At 38.0% G+C, this 16,476-nt stretch overlaps 2 protein-coding genes across 4 annotated transcripts; one reads left to right on the top strand and one right to left on the bottom strand.

Annotated features, from left to right (window-relative positions):
- Positions 1-269: 269 nt before the first annotated feature.
- Positions 270-6,104, bottom strand: bag3 (BCL2 associated athanogene 3). The gene is made up of 4 exons (XM_016294091.1): positions 6,069-6,104; positions 4,739-5,086; positions 1,535-1,828; positions 270-1,444 (listed from the first exon to the last, which is right to left on the bottom strand). Exons 1-4 carry the CDS (start codon positions 6,102-6,104, stop codon positions 758-760), a joined length of 1,365 nt encoding a protein of 454 aa, XP_016149577.1. The 3' UTR covers positions 270-757.
- Positions 6,105-8,329: 2,225 nt separating this feature from the next.
- Positions 8,330-16,292, top strand: tial1 (TIA1 cytotoxic granule-associated RNA binding protein-like 1). Of its 3 annotated transcripts, none has more exons than XM_016294229.1 (12): positions 8,330-8,504; positions 9,315-9,411; positions 9,713-9,811; positions 9,945-9,999; positions 10,091-10,178; positions 12,236-12,311; positions 12,634-12,742; positions 12,834-12,929; positions 13,031-13,115; positions 14,464-14,587; positions 14,740-14,864; positions 14,958-16,292. In XM_016294229.1, the coding sequence occupies exons 1-12, from the start codon at positions 8,476-8,478 to the stop codon at positions 15,070-15,072; spliced, it is 1,098 nt and encodes a 365-aa protein (XP_016149715.1). In that variant the 5' UTR covers positions 8,330-8,475; the 3' UTR covers positions 15,073-16,292. The 3 variants fall into 3 exon arrangements, with proteins under 3 accessions (XP_016149715.1, XP_016149716.1, XP_016149714.1); XM_016294228.1 differs by having other exon boundaries at positions 8,331-8,504; positions 9,662-9,811; XM_016294230.1 differs by lacking the exon at positions 14,958-16,292 and having other exon boundaries at positions 9,662-9,811; positions 14,699-14,766.
- The last annotated feature ends 184 nt before the right edge of the window (positions 16,293-16,476 follow it).

Genomic DNA, 16,476 nt, shown 5'->3' with positions numbered 1-16,476 from the left:
GGTGTGGCTAGTGAAATTTAACTCAGCTTTCTAAAATAATGTAGTTAATTGCAGTTCTTTCATGATTTAACAGGAGGGGGCAATTCATTTTTCATGTAGAGCCACGTAGGTTTGGACAGCTTTTTTCCCTTAATAAATGAAATCATCATTTAAAAACTGCATTTTGTATTTACTTGCATTATCTTTGTGTACTATTTAAATTTGTTTGATGATCCGAAACATTAAAGAGTGACAAACATGCAAAAAAATAAGAAATCAGGAAGGGGGCCAACACTTTTTCACACCACTGTATATACCCACACACACCTTCCCATATGCCAAAATTAAAATGAATGCCTTTATATTTTTTGTAGCCCACACATGAAATTTTTTAAAATATGACATCCCACTACTTCATTAACAACTTCTTAAGGAATATTCAAAAACATTTGATCATTCATTCATTCAACATGGTACAAAAGATACTTTTTGAATGTTAAAATACTTTCTTCTGGTAAAAGGCCTCGTTTTCATGTGTTTTTGAATATAATTTGTCACCACTATGTCTTTTGCTACAAGACACTGGCATGGTGAGATTCCACAACAGCAGCATCACATAACAGCACACATGATTGCACTCAGTAAACAAATCACGTTAGATCATTTCCAACAGAAAACTTCAATTATTCATGCATGCAACTAATAATAATTGCGCAAGTAAACACAAGAATGTGGATTTGATTAGTGTTCTTCTCAAATTTGTGCCTTCTTTGTGCAATTATGAAATCTCCTTAACCTTCTCTGTGTTTGCCTGGTCAATCATACTCTGCTCTCCTTTCGCCTCATGGTACGTGTCACCAGCCAGCCTTTCCGTCAGCTCTCCAAACATCTCCAGTTCATCTAGAATGGTTTGAACTCTGCGGACGCCATCCCTCCGAGCCTGACGCACATCTGGGCGACCTTCAGGGTCTACCGAGTCCAGAGCCAGAAGTTCTTTGGTCAACATCTCTTCCAGCATCATGTATCTTTTATCATTCTTCTTCCCATCGAAACTTTTCACATCTTGTGCCAGTTTCTCCACACGTTCCAATATCTGCTGCACTTTGATCAGTCCTGGGTGGCTCAGATCTTGTTCTGGAGTCTCCTCAGGCTGGACTTGTGGGGGTAGGACCTCTTGAGGTGTTTGAGGGGCAGCGGTTTCCTGGGGTTCTGGTGCTGGAGGAAACTGTATGGTAATATTGGATGTCTCTGATACCTGCGGTGACTGTGGTATGGGTTGTTGTGCTTTTGGCTGAGGTGCTTGTGTAGGTTGTTGTTGTTGCGGTTGTACTGGCTGATGATGTATTTGCTGAGGAATATCACTAACTCTTTGAATGGGAATCTCAAATGCAGGCGCTCTGACAATTTCTTCAACTGGTTGTTCAGCTTTAGGTGATATTGCTGTGTGTCCAATGTGTTGCTGGACCTGGCAATGGTAACATATTCTCTTTAGTTGATGAACATTAATGGCTTGAGCTTAAATAAATCAGTGCCTATTAATAAATAACACATGTACCTGGGGTCTCTCTCCCATGATCTGAGACATGACTGGTGACTGGGTCAGTAAGGGGACCGAGATGGGACTGGCAGCTCGATTCTGTTGAATCTGAATGGGCACTTGTTCACGGTAGATTGGCATTTTTTCTCGCATGGGATGAGAACTTTGGCTAGGCTGGGATTGTGAGGCACCCCCTACACCCTCGTGGATCACCAGAATGGGGATGTAGCCCGCCCGGAGACCTGTATTGCTAGGTCGGGGCTGTTGATGAAGGCCACTCATTTGTTGGTGTGTGCCCTGTGGTTGATGAACCTGATGCATATAAAAATACAGTTTGATTTTGGAAATAGCCAGAAATGTATACACTAGCATTCAAAGGTTTGGGATAAATAATATTTAAAAAAAAATAAAAAAAAATACTTTTATTCAGCGAGCAAGCAATAAATTGATCAAATGACAGTAAAGATATAAAAAAAATCTATTTCAAGTATTACTACTACTGTTGGCTCTTTGACAAGTTGCTTTGCTCCACTTTTGTAAGTCACTTTAGATAAAAAAATATTGCAAAATATTTCTGCTTATATATATATATAAGATATATATATATATATATATCTTTTATTAAAATAAATTAACAAGATACAAAATAAAACACTATTTAATAAACTTATTTTGAAAATTCAAAAAAATGTGGGCAAGGGTAGACAAACCAATGTGAAGTGCCACAGTAAATACAGACAGAACATATTCAGCAATAATGTGTTTATATCGCAACTTTTAGCAGCCATAATTTTTTTTAGCAACCTATTAAAGAGTTAGTTCACCCCAAAATGAAAATTCTGTCATTAATTACTCACCCTCATGACGTTCAAAACCCATAAGACCTTTGTTTCTTCTTCGGAACACAAATTAAGATATTTTTGATGGAATCTGAGATCTCTCTGACCCTCCATAGACAGCAACACAACTGAAATGTTCCCAGACAGAAACGTAGCAAGGACATCAGAAAAACAGTCCATGTGACATCAGTGGTTCAACTTTAATTTTGCAAAGCTACGAGAATACTTTTTGTGCGCAAAGAAAACAAAAATAACAAATTATTTAACAATTCTTCTCCCCCGAGTTACGTCTTCTGCCATTTTGGAGAGTACCCAAGAACGTAAATCGGCATTGTTTACGTTAGGGGGGAAAAGCGCGTGCATGAACGTAATCGGCATAATCAGCGTTGTTTACACTTAGGGTAAAGCGTGCGCATGTGTTGTGATACTCTCCAAAATGGCGGAAGACAGTAACTCGGGGGAGAAGAATTGTTGAATAAATTTTTGTTTTCTTAGCTTCGCAAAATTGAAGTTGAGCCACTGATCACATTTCATATGCGTTGCTGTCTATGGGAGGGTCAGAGAGCTCTCAGATTCCATCAAAAATATCTTAATTTGTGTTCTGAAGAGATTTTATGGGATTATTTCACAAAAACATCTACATACCATTATCTCTGGCTTGTTTTTAATATTTGAATATTCTAAAAGTCATTGGTGCAAGTAAAAATATTTTGTTTATGCTGTCTGTAATGCCATTGTTGATAATTGGAGCTTTTTCAATAACCCAGCCAACCACATGCTTTAGTTATTTGCCTTCTTCTGCAAAACAATATAGCATATAGCTACTACATACTTGAGCAAAACCGGACTGAAGAGCATCATCAGAAGTGATGTTGTCGATCAGACGTGTGATGCAGAATATTTTGTCTCATCATTACTTGAGGATACAACAATCGTGAATGCAAATAATGAGATCATTTTGAATAGATCTTTCAATCCTTTTTTTTATTTTTCTTCTTTTTTCAGATTTTTTCAAATGGCCCCTCTATGTCCCCTGAGTCTCCTCAGGACATGCACAAATCCTTTATTCAAGAGATGAGGCAACCAATGCTTCGCCAGGGCTACATCCCCATCCCAGTCTCCCATGAAAACACTGAACCCAGGCTGCAGCAGTATCCGAGTTTCTCCTACATCCACCCAGCAGTGCAGCAAAGTTTGAGAACAGATGGACGTACAGCTTCCCCGACCCCAGCATCCCACTGTCGGCCTAGATCTCCAGTGCAGGCCCCATCGGAAGCATGTTTGTCTTGCTCACCTGCTTTACACGGGCCTGAGGTAAGACCATTAGGAATTGGATTTTTCTATTAGACATAGCAGTCTCTGTCGGGCTATGGATTAATTATGAAAGAATTGCATGAATTCATGTTTGCTTCTGGAGGTTTTATTTATAAGTTTTCCTTGGGCCCTGCCCCTGTGTTTTCTTTTTCAAAGTTTAAAAAAATCGAGTTTAAAGGGATAGTTCACCCCAAAATGACAATTATGTCATTAATTATTCACCCTCATGTCGTTCCAAACCCGTAAGACCTCCGTTGATCTTCAGAACACAAATTAAGATATTTTTGATGGAATCTGAGATCTCTCTGGCCCTCCATAGACAGCAACACAACTTAAATGTTCCCAGACAGAAACGTAGCAAGGACATCAGAAAAACAGTCCATGTGACATCAGTGGTTCAACTTTAATTTTGCAAAGCTACGAGAATACTTTTTGTGCGCAAAGAAAACAAAAATAACAAATTATTTAACAATTCTTCTCCCCCGAGTTACGTCTTCTGCCATTTTGGAGAGTACCCAAGAACGTAAATCGGCATTGTTTACGTTAGGGGGGAAAAGCGCGTGCATGAACGTAATCGGCATAATCAGCGTTGTTTACACTTAGGGTAAAGCGTGCGCATGTGTTGTGATACTCTCCAAAATGGCGGAAGACAGTAACTCGGGGGAGAAGAATTGTTGAATAAATTTTTGTTTTCTTAGCTTCGCAAAATTGAAGTTGAGCCACTGATCACATTTCATATGCGTTGCTGTCTATGGGAGGGTCAGAGAGCTCTCAGATTCCATCAAAAATATCTTAATTTGTGTTCTGAAGATCAACGGAGGACTTACGGGTTTGGAACGACATGAGGGTGAATAATTAATGACATAATTGTCATTTTGGGGTGAACTATCCCTTTAAACTCGATTTTTTTAAACTTTGAAAAAGAAAACACAGGGGCAGGGCCCAAGGAAAACTTATAAATAAAACCTCCAGAAGCAAACATGAATTCATGCAATTCTTTCATAATTAATCCATAGCCCGACAGAGACTGCTATGTCTAATAGAAAAATCCAATTCCTAATGGTCTTACCTCAGGCCCGTGTAAAGCAGGTGAGCAAGACAAACATGCTTCCGATGGGGCCTGCACTGGAGATCTAGGCCGACAGTGGGATGCTGGGGTCGGGGAAGCTGTACGTCCATCTGTTCTCAAACTTTGCTGCACTGCTGGGTGGATGTAGGAGAAACTCGGATACTGCTGCAGCCTGGGTTCAGTGTTTTCATGGGAGACTGGGATGGGGATGTAGCCCTGGCGAAGCATTGGTTGCCTCATCTCTTGAATAAAGGATTTGTGCATGTCCTGAGGAGACTCAGGGGACATAGAGGGGCCATTTGAAAAAATCTGAAAAAAGAAGAAAAATAAAAAAAAGGATTGAAAGATCTATTCAAAATGATCTCATTATTTGCATTCACGATTGTTGTATCCTCAAGTAATGATGAGACAAAATATTCTGCATCACACGTCTGATCGACAACATCACTTCTGATGATGCTCTTCAGTCCGGTTTTGCTCAAGTATGTAGTAGCTATATGCTATATTGTTTTGCAGAAGAAGGCAAATAACTAAAGCATGTGGTTGGCTGGGTTATTGAAAAAGCTCCAATTATCAACAATGGCATTACAGACAGCATAAACAAAATATTTTTACTTGCACCAATGACTTTTAGAATATTCAAATATTAAAAACAAGCCAGAGATAATGGTATGTAGATGTTTTTGTGAAATAATCCCATAAAATCAGGAGCTAGATCATCTTTCCAATGATTAATCTGAACTGTAAAATGAAATAATGGTATTGTTAAACAGTATACATCACACTCAGCCACAATGGGGACAAACTTTTGGGAGTTAGCTAAACTTTGACAAACATAAAGAGTGAAATGGAGCATAACTAACAAGCACAATGTCTAATATTCAAACTCATGCATTATCAGTTATGATGATACACATTTTTTAACTAAAAGTCACTCTTCTATTAGACATAGATATGACACGTTATGTGTTGATTAACAGTATTTTACACCTGCTACATTTTTCCTATTAGCGTCACATCGCTGTCAAGTTGTAGGCTTTTACAACTAGTCCCACTCAGTTACATGCGAATTCCACCCGTTGTAAATCTGCCTAATGTAAAATGATATTAAACATTATTGCAGGCAACCAACCAACATGCTAGTGGATTCAGTCACCGTTTCTGTAACACTCAATTTGAACGCGTCTCGCGTCTTCTCTCCTCATCTGTTTGACACGCAAAGGTCAGTCCGCCCTCTCTCAATGACGAGGCAGTTCAGGAACAAACATGAAACATGAGTGGGTAAAAACTCACTGTGCACAGCAACTGTTAAGCGATGGCATTGGCTTACAGGATATACCCTGTATGCTGTCGATTCTAACGCCATGACTCACTCTATGTAGCATTTTTCAATGGGTTCCTGTGCTGTTGACACGGTGTCTTAAAATACTCTTTGTGAGGGGGAGGGCCTCCCTTACTCATCCATGTAAATCAGAGTTACACAGACACAACAAACATCAAAAGAGATAAAATCCCTAACAAATCATCACGAAACACCTATTCTGATGTTGAAACAGCAAAGCAGCTACATCCTTTAAGACAGGGAAGCAATTATTCCTGAATGAAGAGATGGTCACATCTAATGTTGGCTCTGCGAAAACTTCGCAAGCGAAATCCAGTCATTTCAATTGGAATTGCGAAAAAGTTTCCCATGCAGATTTCGCTCATGATCAGTTTGGTCACATGATTCATTGTGTTGACTAACAGAAAGCCGCTCGGTTCGAAAGCGACAGCTTCATTAATCGCTACACTACCAAAATTGGCAATGGAATTTTTTGCTCACGAAATTCCACTGAAATGTCGCCAAGTTACAAGCTAAACTTATACTAAATGCTAAAGTTAAGAAGCTGAAGTTCACCTACTCGTTTCATTTTCCTTCCCAAATTAAAATATAATGTCTTGTACAGGTCTAAATATACAAGCACATTAATATGGCAATATATCCATGTTATTATAGGACAAGCTTAAAATGCAACACATCTGAGTCCTGGGCCTGAAAAAGGTCAAAGATGTATGATTTAAGGTTTACAATGTAGTTTTACTAAACGGATTAAAAACCAAGATTCTAAACTGAGAGAATAGTCGACTGGAGACGGTGTTTTCATACTCTGATATTGCTTCGCTCCCGAATATTGTGCCATTACAGCCGCTACAGACGCTTTTAAGGGTCCGTTTGATGACGTACTGTAAACGGGGGGGGACGGGTTTCTCGAAGCAGCAAGGTCCCTCTGAAGACTACCGAGAAAGTTCTAGCTGAGGGTTCACTGTGACGCCCACGTGTGTGACCAAAAATGATTTATTACCCCTTGACTGTCCAGACACAGATCCTCTCTGATGCTTTAATCGCCTCCCTCTTTATTAGACCGAGCACACTTGTTGCTCTTTTAACCTAAAGACAGTCATATTGATACATTTCAAGGAAAACCTGTCTGACCTTCTTTCCATTTTGCTTCTACAATCCGAAATTATTTGAGGAGGCAGCATAATCCCTGGGTTGTATCTATATATGAAATAGAGTAATCTGTCATTTTTAATACAATGAAATAATGTAAATTATTAATACAAAACATTTTTTGGGACTGAAACCATGTTTGTGTCACTGCTAATCGTGGGAAGTCAAATTCCTGGATATTTCTATATGTGAAATAGAATAATTTATCAAATGTAATACTAAAAATAAAACAATTTAGCAGATGTGCGGGCGCGCACACACACAATATTAACAAAACATTTAAAATTTTCTATCACAATACACATGGGGGGAAATACATGTTAATTTCTGAATAATATTTCTGCAGTATAATCAGTACACTAATAATCACTAAAATATTACCTGGGTTCAGTGCGTCTCTATATCTGCGTGCCCTGCCAATATGGCTTCTACAATCCGAAATTATTTGAGGAGGCAGCATAATCCCTGGGTTGTATCTATATATGAAATTGAGTAATCTGTCATTTTTAATACAATGAAATAATGTAAATTATTAATACAAAACATTTTTTGGGACTGAAACCATGTTTGTGTCACTGCTAATCGTGGGAAGTCAAATTCCTGGATATTTCTATATGTGAAATATAATAATTTATCAAATGTAATACTAAAAATAAAACAATTTAGCAGATGTGCGGGCGCGCACACACACAATATTAACAAAACATTGCAACATTTTACATTTTCTATCACAATACACATGGGGGGAAATACATGTTCATTTCTGAATAATATTTCTGCAGTATAATCAGTACACTAATAATCACTAAAATATTACCTGGGTTCAGTGCGTCTCTATATCTGCGTGCCCTGCCAATATATTACTTCTTGCCAAAGACAGGTATTCATTGGAGCTCTAACAAGTGGTCACTCAAAACAAATAAAATAGACTGAAATGAAAGCATACCAATACATAACCTGCAAGGTCATATAATTAAGTAAGATACCTGTGATACATGATATATTCAGACATGCATTTACACAAACACTGTGATTTTGTCAAACTCTCCTTTCCCGTCAGATCCATCGCCCTCCAAAACCGGCTACTTCTGCGCATGCGCAGTGACTGTCTTCCTGACTAGCCAGGTTCCGCCATTTTCTACTCAAGATTGAAAGTAACACCAGTCCAGTATTGTTCGTCCTAAAAATAAACTACATCTGAGATACTGAAAACAAGTTTTGATAGCACTCCTTCCGGCATTCAAGAATGGAAGACGAGAGCCACCCCAAAACCCTGTAAGTAGCTGAAAACACAAACCCTGTCAAGTGCTCAGTGAAGAACCGCTCAGTCCACAGCACTACTGACACACTTCTAACAGCTAGCTCCAAAAACGACGTCCTACCAACGTTTTTGACATCATGTGCTGTTAGTAATCACTGCTTATAATAGGTAGAGTTTCGGTCAGTCATTATTTCACCTTCCTTACAGCAGAAAGATCGAAAAGCTTTCATATTTTTCCGGCAATTGTGGGAAACATTTGTAGCCGTAGCATGCTTAAGCTAAGCTAGCGGCTAATTAGTCAAAGCGGCTATTCATCAAAACAATTAAATGCAAGGCAAATATAAAGAGCATAGCTACATTTGAATTGTATTTCATAGGTTATGGTATACGAGTTTAATATGTACACCAATAAACCATCATATCTAGTGGCAATGTGTTTGAACGAGTATGTCATTGTCTGCTGTTTTAGTAAAGGCCTGTTATCTAATCTCAGGCCTGCCGTCTTTTCTAGAAGTATGCATTTTGTGTTTGGTACTACAATGTAGGATAAAAATCTGTCGTGAAATAGCTCTTTGTTTAACTGTCGCACGTAGTTTCAGTAGTTTAGTAATGTGTGTTCCCGTCCTGAGGTAATTTGGGCATAAAGGGGCTGTCAGATCAATGCCTGGCTCATGTATAAATGCACCTTTTTTGGAAAACATCTGAAGTAGATGATCTGATTAAAATGCAAAAGAATCATATGTGATATTATGTTCTTGAATTATGTGGGCAATCTGTAATTACTGTTTATATCTTTTTAATATATGTTTTTTCTGTATTTTCAGCTATGTGGGGAATCTTTCAAGAGATGTAACAGAGAACTTGATCCTTCAGTTGTTTACTCAGATTGGGCCATGTAAAAGTTGTAAAATGATAACCGAGGTAAACATCCATCACAAATTACAATTCAAATGTTCCCTGAAATGTTTTTTAGTTGTTCAGTGAAAATGGCTTTGTGTGGAAATGCCTGTCAAACTCTACATTAGCATTTATATTTGGGATAAATTTGCTTTTAAAATGATCCTTGACATTTTCTTAAAATCACACAAAATGACGACAGAAAATATTAAACCGTCTTCCACACAATACCCATGAATTTGCAATAATATATTTTCCTGGCTTTTCTTCTCAGCAGTCCGATAGCAGCAGGAAGGTGAACTCTATTGGATTTTCTGTTTTGCAGCATACTAGCAATGATCCGTATTGCTTTGTGGAGTTCTTTGAACACAGAGATGCCGCAGCTGCTTTGGCGGCCATGAACGGAAGGAAGATTTTGGGAAAGGTATATCTTGTGGCATTGTTTCATTCGACAAGTATAACAAGATGAGTGTGTTTTGATGTTTATTGTGAAGCATTGCACCCAGAATATCATATTTCCAAAGATAATGCCATCAAATGGTATATTTTATTAACAGGAAGTCAAGGTAAATTGGGCGACCACTCCTAGCAGTCAGAAGAAAGACACATCCAGTAAGTTCTTTTGTATTATGTATATAGTGGTTGTTTTTTCAGGTTAGATTTTCTTAAATGTAGTAACGTGTTAAATGTCATTCTTCTGTAGATCACTTTCATGTTTTTGTGGGAGATTTGAGCCCTGAGATCACAACCGATGACATCAGAGCTGCATTTGCACCCTTTGGGAAAATCTCGTAAGTTCCCAGAAGTCACACCCTTTAGTGGAATGCATTTTGTCTGAATAATGTCAAGTGGTGGTATGTGGTAATCGATATATACATTTTTTTTTTACCCCTGTTTTCCTAAAACCATGGAAACTGTTTCAAAAGTTTTTATTTATTTAAAAATATTTTTACTAATTTTGCTAAGAAATTGATTCAATGATAAACATTTATTTTATATTTGTCATTTGTGCTGGGATTAGCACATTTTGTCACATTTCTGTCAGTAATGAAACCTTTATATAAAACACTTAGATGTCTACAGGTTTGTCACAGCAGTTGAGAATAGGATGTCAGTGTTTTAGAGACCATAATTTTGGTTTAAATTTAATATTTAAAGGTGGGGTAAGCGATTTTTCAAAAACGCTTTAGAAAACTGATTCGGGCCGAATAGCAAAACAAACTTGATGTGGAGTAGAGAGCCTTCAGTGCACAGGACGGACCTTAGCCGAGCCGAGCGACAGAAAGATAGAGATGGCGAATAAAAAACAACGGAACAAAAGAAGGCTTAAGGCAAGAAGTAGGACCCGTGTAAATATCGGATCAGCTTTCCAGCGCTGGAGAGAACTCAAGGAGCGGAAGGCCTGCGATCGGACGCCAAGTTTGCTTTGTTTCTTCTCCAAAATCACACCATAGGTGAGTAACACCGTGTCTGCGCCGCAACAGCTAAAGTCTGTCTAGTACACTGGACGCGACAAAGCGACCATTGAAAATCATTTGAAATTTGTGTCAATACATCATAAATAGAATGCAACAGCAGTTTTCTGTCTGGGATTTGTCGTGTCGCGCCGTCACGGTGTAACATTGGTTTTGCTTTGTTTCACAGAACTAATCGTTGCCTGGGTTGCATACGTATGTGTGGGGCGGAGCTTTTAAAATAGGGGCGAGACCCTTTTGGGGTAAGGACGTGTTTGTTTTGGTGATTTCAAATTTCAACATTGGCTACCAGAAATCGCTTACCCCAGCTTTAATTGCATTGATGATTTTAATAGTCCCATAATGGGTATTATCAGCAAGCACAAGGCAGTATATTCAATATTGTGTCTCTGGATCGATTTAAAGTGCACCTTAAAAACATTTTCATCACTAATCTCCACTGCTTTTCCGAAATTGGTAAGTAGTTTTGATTTACCTAAAAAGTAAAATTTTTAGTTCTCAACACAAAAAAACATGATACACTGATACTCTGCAAAAGTCTCCTTTAGCTCTGAGTGTCAGTTAATAGAGCTCTGGTTATTTTACAGAAATGCTCATAGGATTGGACAGGAGCTTGAAGGCTAACAGCAAGGAACTGTGCACTCTGGGAACTCAGATGTAGATTTTTTTCTATTTACTCTTTGCTTTTCATATTTGTATACTGCAGTATTTTCCTATTAACGCTGACGTAGTGTAGACTTTTAACAAACCTCAGATAATTCATGAATATTTGCTTGTACAAATTGTTTTATGATGGTTTTCCTAGTTGTGTTGATAGTTTGATTCTCCTAAAATTCTGAAAATGTTAATTTCTCGAAATTTGCAGCTTCCCAAACTCCATATTGGTGGTAAAGAATTGACCAGGAAAAATAAAGAAATCTGTTAACAGGCCATGTATGCCGTTTAATTCCTTTTTCTCTTTTGATATTTCTATGTACTCTTGAGTAGAATTAGAAACAGCTGTTGAAGTTAGGAATGCATGGTAATGACATTGATGATATGAGAGATTAAGTACTAGTGATTAAGATGAAGATTGGATCATTATGTTGTGTCACAGGAAAAGTTGAAATCTTTGCAGGAGCTTTTAAATATACATGCAGTAGTGTAGGTTGCATGACATTGTACTTTGTTTTTATTTCATATATATTTTTTAAAGTACCAGTAATCAAGAGAATATTATGCAGAAGTTGTTAGTGTAAAGATTTTTTAGAGCAACTTAGGATATTATGACAGTGTCTCTCAGTACAGTACAGTGTGTGTGGTTGCTTTCTTTTTAAGATCCTCTAGCAAGCCATCAGCGGACTGACTTTTCCGTCGTTACGTTTTTCTTGCAGGGATGCACGAGTGGTGAAGGATATGACAACAGGGAAATCAAAGGGGTATGGATTTGTGTCCTTCTATAACAAACTGGTAAGGCTCCAGTACAGGAACACAGAGTGAAGGTTATTCTATTTCTGTTTACTACATTTCATATTATAGCTGTAGTATTACAGATATTCAGCCTACTGGAATGAGTCATACTGTTAAGAGTTGTTTTCTGTTTGAGTGTAAGATTTTAGTCAGTTTAGTAGTAGTAATTGAAAGCAAACTAGGACATTTATGTGGGAAGTTCCTAATTATACAGAGGAACTAATGAAAGACTAGAAGTGTTGCTGTGAGATTATATTTTTGTTTTGCTTTAAGTTTACATTTGTTTGTTTGTTTGTTAAATCTGTCGTTTCTTCTTTTCTAGGATGCTGAGAATGCCATAGTACACATGGGGGGTCAATGGCTTGGTGGACGGCAAATCCGGACTAACTGGGCAACTCGCAAACCTCCAGCCCCCAAGAGTGTGCAAGACAGTAAGCCAGATTTTGATCCACTCTGTCTTTTATTTGTTTACCACCGTTAGAGTTGAGCTGAATTACCATGACTGAATTGGTAAAATTTCAGACAGCTCCAAGCAGCTGAGATTTGATGAGGTGGTGAACCAGTCGAGTCCTCAGAACTGCACCGTGTACTGCGGTGGCATTCAGTCAGGTCTCACAGGTACATCTGCACTTGCCCTTTTACTTTCCCGTTCTGAGTATGAGTATGCATGCTCACTCTTAGTGCATTGTCATGTGACTTATACTGTTCTCTTCAAACAGAACACCTTATGCGACAGACGTTTTCTCCTTTCGGGCAGATAATGGAGATCAGAGTTTTTCCAGAGAAGGGTTATTCTTTTGTCAGGTATCATTCAGCTATTCCTGTTTTTAGTTTCTTATATTTAAGAAACAGTCTGTCCACAGTCTGTGTGTAATGTAAAATATTGTGGAAGCACCATATTGCAAGACATTAAAGGATTAGTTCACCCCAAAATTCTATCATTAATTACTCACCCTCATGTTGTTCGAAACATGCAAGACCGTCGTTCATCTTCGGAACACAATTTAAGATATTTTTGATGAAATCTGAGGGCTCTCTGACCCTCCCATAGACAGCAAGGTAAATCCCACATTCAAGGTCCAGAAAAGTACCAAGATGATCGACAAAGTAGTCCGTGTGACATCAGTGGTTCAACTGTAAAGTTACGAAGATACGAGAATACTTTTTTGCACAAAGAAAACAAAAATAATGACTTTATTCCACATTTTCGTCTCTACTTCATTACTTTGTACGTGCGTTCACGACAGTATCATGACGCGAACGAGCGTGTGGCAGCGCTGACCCAGATCCGGTGTAATGACGTCACAGGACTACTTTGTCAATCATCTTGGTACTTTTCTGGACCTTGAACGTGGTAGTTACCTTGCTGTCTATGGGAGGGTCAGAGAGCCCTCAGGGTTCATCAAAAATATCTTAAATTGTTTTCCGAAGATGAACGAAGGTCTTACGGTTTGGAACAACACGAGGGTACATTTATATAACGCTATTCTGGGCACTCAAAGCGCTTTACATAGAAAGGGAGAATCTCCTCAACCACCGCCATTTCCAAAGAAATCTCTTTATTAATTAATTAATTATAATGAATCTCATTATATACCATTTGTACATAATAATAATAGTAAGAATGTAGTGATGGAAAATGCAAAATACTGAAATTGAAAAGGCGTCAGCCTAATATTTCACTGTTTTGCCAACAGGGGGCAGCAAAAAATAAAAAAAGAATCAGTCATGCTCTTAGCCTTGTTACACATCTAAGGCTTTGAAAAAAATCAAATGTTCAAAAGTCTGTGGCCAGTAATTTGTTTTTTTTAAAAGAGCAAAGACACATTAAATTGATCAGTCATGTATAATGTTACAAAAGATTTGTATTTTAAGTAAATGGTGTTTTTTTGACCTTTCTATTCAAGGACCCTGAAAAAAATATCAGTTTCTTTAAAAATATTAAGCTGCACAACTGTTTTTTACATTAATAATAAGAAATGTTTCTAGTTTCTGTATTATTTCTGTTATGTGTTATAAATTTGTTATTTTTAAAGGGAGCATCAAGATTTAGTTAGGCACATGGTGACAAAGACAGTCCTAATTTTTTTGTGAACAATAGGATTGCTGTGTTCTTCACATTTCTTCATACACCAGCATCATTTTCTCTCAGGTTCTCCTCTCATGAAAGTGCTGCTCATGCCATCGTCTCAGTGAATGGAACCACCATCGAAGGTCATGTTGTGAAGTGCTACTGGGGCAAAGAGTCACCTGACATGGCCAAAAATGTCCAGCCGGTAATTCTTGTGAATTTGCTTTATAATTACCATAATCTCATTTTAATGTGTTATTAAATCCTTCCCATACAGACATTGTTTAAATCAGGCCAGTGTGTGTTTTTCATCTAGACGCACAAGTTAAGCTCAAGTTCTTGATGCTGCATTCACAGATGGAGTACGGTCAGTGGGGACACTGGAATCAAGTGTACAGCAATCCTCAACAATACGGTCAGTACATGACGAACGGCTGGCAAGTGGGCTGGCAAACATGGAATCAGCAAGGATTTGGTGTAGAGTGAGTTTTCATGTATTTCTATGTGTGTAATCTATCATGTTGTACCTATGCAGAACTTGTGGGTATGTTTACACCTACTTTTTGTTGTTCCAGACAATCACAGTCCCCGGCCTGGGTGGGAGGTTTTGGGACGCAACCCTCTCAGGCTCAGCCTGGCCCAGTGATGAACCAGGCTAACTTTGGCATGGCTGGATACCAGACGCAGTGATCTGACCTTGGTTCTTCATAACACACGGCTCTCACTTCTTTAGATCCTGCTCTCATAGGGAGGGTTGCTAAAGACTGATAGGTGCACATCATCTTTTTCCCTACAAGCTTTGGATCTGAAGCAGGAATTGCTTTATTGTAAAGATTCAAATTTAGATTAAAGAGGCAATTGAGATAAGCTCCTTCAATGGAAATCTGAAATCATTCACAAGAATTGTTCCTGTTTTAGTGGAATTGGAGAAGATGTATTGTATCGCTTGCCCCCCGCCCTTTTTTTACTGCATATCTTGAGGAAAACTGCTGATCTTTCCCTTAAATCCCAGCTTCAGGAACTTCACAGGTACATTGCAGAAAGCCCGTGGTGTAAATGGTTTTTTGAACTAAGTATTTTCTTTTTGTTTTTTTCTCTCTTCCTAAATAGCTGATCATGCATTTGCTTGTTCATTACAGTATGGATTTTGTACAAAAACACATCAAACAGCAGAAAAGAAAAAAAAAAAACATTTCATTCTGCATTCTGACTTGGCAAACAAATGTAAGTAAAGGCACTTTTTGGGGGTTCATTGGACCTGTGTCTTGTAAATGTTGACGTGTAAATGAATTTCTATGTGCAGTGGTGTGTATATATAATCCACATTAGCTCCCAGTTCTCCTCCAATACTAGAGCTCTTTGATACCGTGTGTAAAATGTATCTTTTTACTCCAATTTACAGACAGTGAAATCTCTCCCGTTCACTATGGAGAAAGGGCCATAATGGCCATACCTGTAAATATCTTTTGATATCTTGGCCTGGAATAAGGGTTTCAAAGCATGCACTCTACTTGACGACTTTTGCAGAACAAAAGCAGCGTAGCGTATGTTAGACAAACGTTACATGTGACTGACATTTACAAGCAAGCCTTAATTTTTGCTCAGTCACATATACTTCAGTTGAACACTTTGAGACCCTCGTAGAGAGCTGTGTGATTTATCTTGGAGCCTACTGTAAATTTGTCCCTTTGCTGTTTTAACAAATATGCGTGCCATTTTTGAGTAGCCAGAAAAAAGGATGGATTTTTATTCCCCCTGGGGATGTTAAGAAATTGCATGTTTCAAACCATAATATTGAGGTTGCTCAAAGCATTGAATGTAAAAGGCAGAAACGTTTTAATACAATTTAGCATTTCGAGTTTTCTTTTTAGTCTAAATGAGTCTCAATAAATGAACCATTGGACAAGAAACATTGTTCTCTTCCTTTTTTCTAAACTGAATTATGGCCTGGTTTCAACAGCGCAAGTAACAACCATTTGTTTTGCCATTTCAATTATTTATTTGCTTACAATTAATGTCAATTAGGAGAGAAGAAAGAGATAAATATTACGTAAATATAAATATCTTTTAAAATATACAAGCAATATTGTTCCA

The sequence above is a fragment of the Sinocyclocheilus grahami genome, unplaced genomic scaffold, assembly GCF_001515645.1.
Source record: "Sinocyclocheilus grahami isolate Dianchi unplaced genomic scaffold, SAMN03320097.WGS_v1.1 scaffold313.1, whole genome shotgun sequence".
NCBI classification, from domain to species: Eukaryota; Metazoa; Chordata; class Actinopteri; order Cypriniformes; family Cyprinidae; genus Sinocyclocheilus; species Sinocyclocheilus grahami.
The sequence above is the reverse complement of the archived record's forward strand: the minus strand, read 5'-3'. Positions and strand labels throughout refer to the sequence as shown.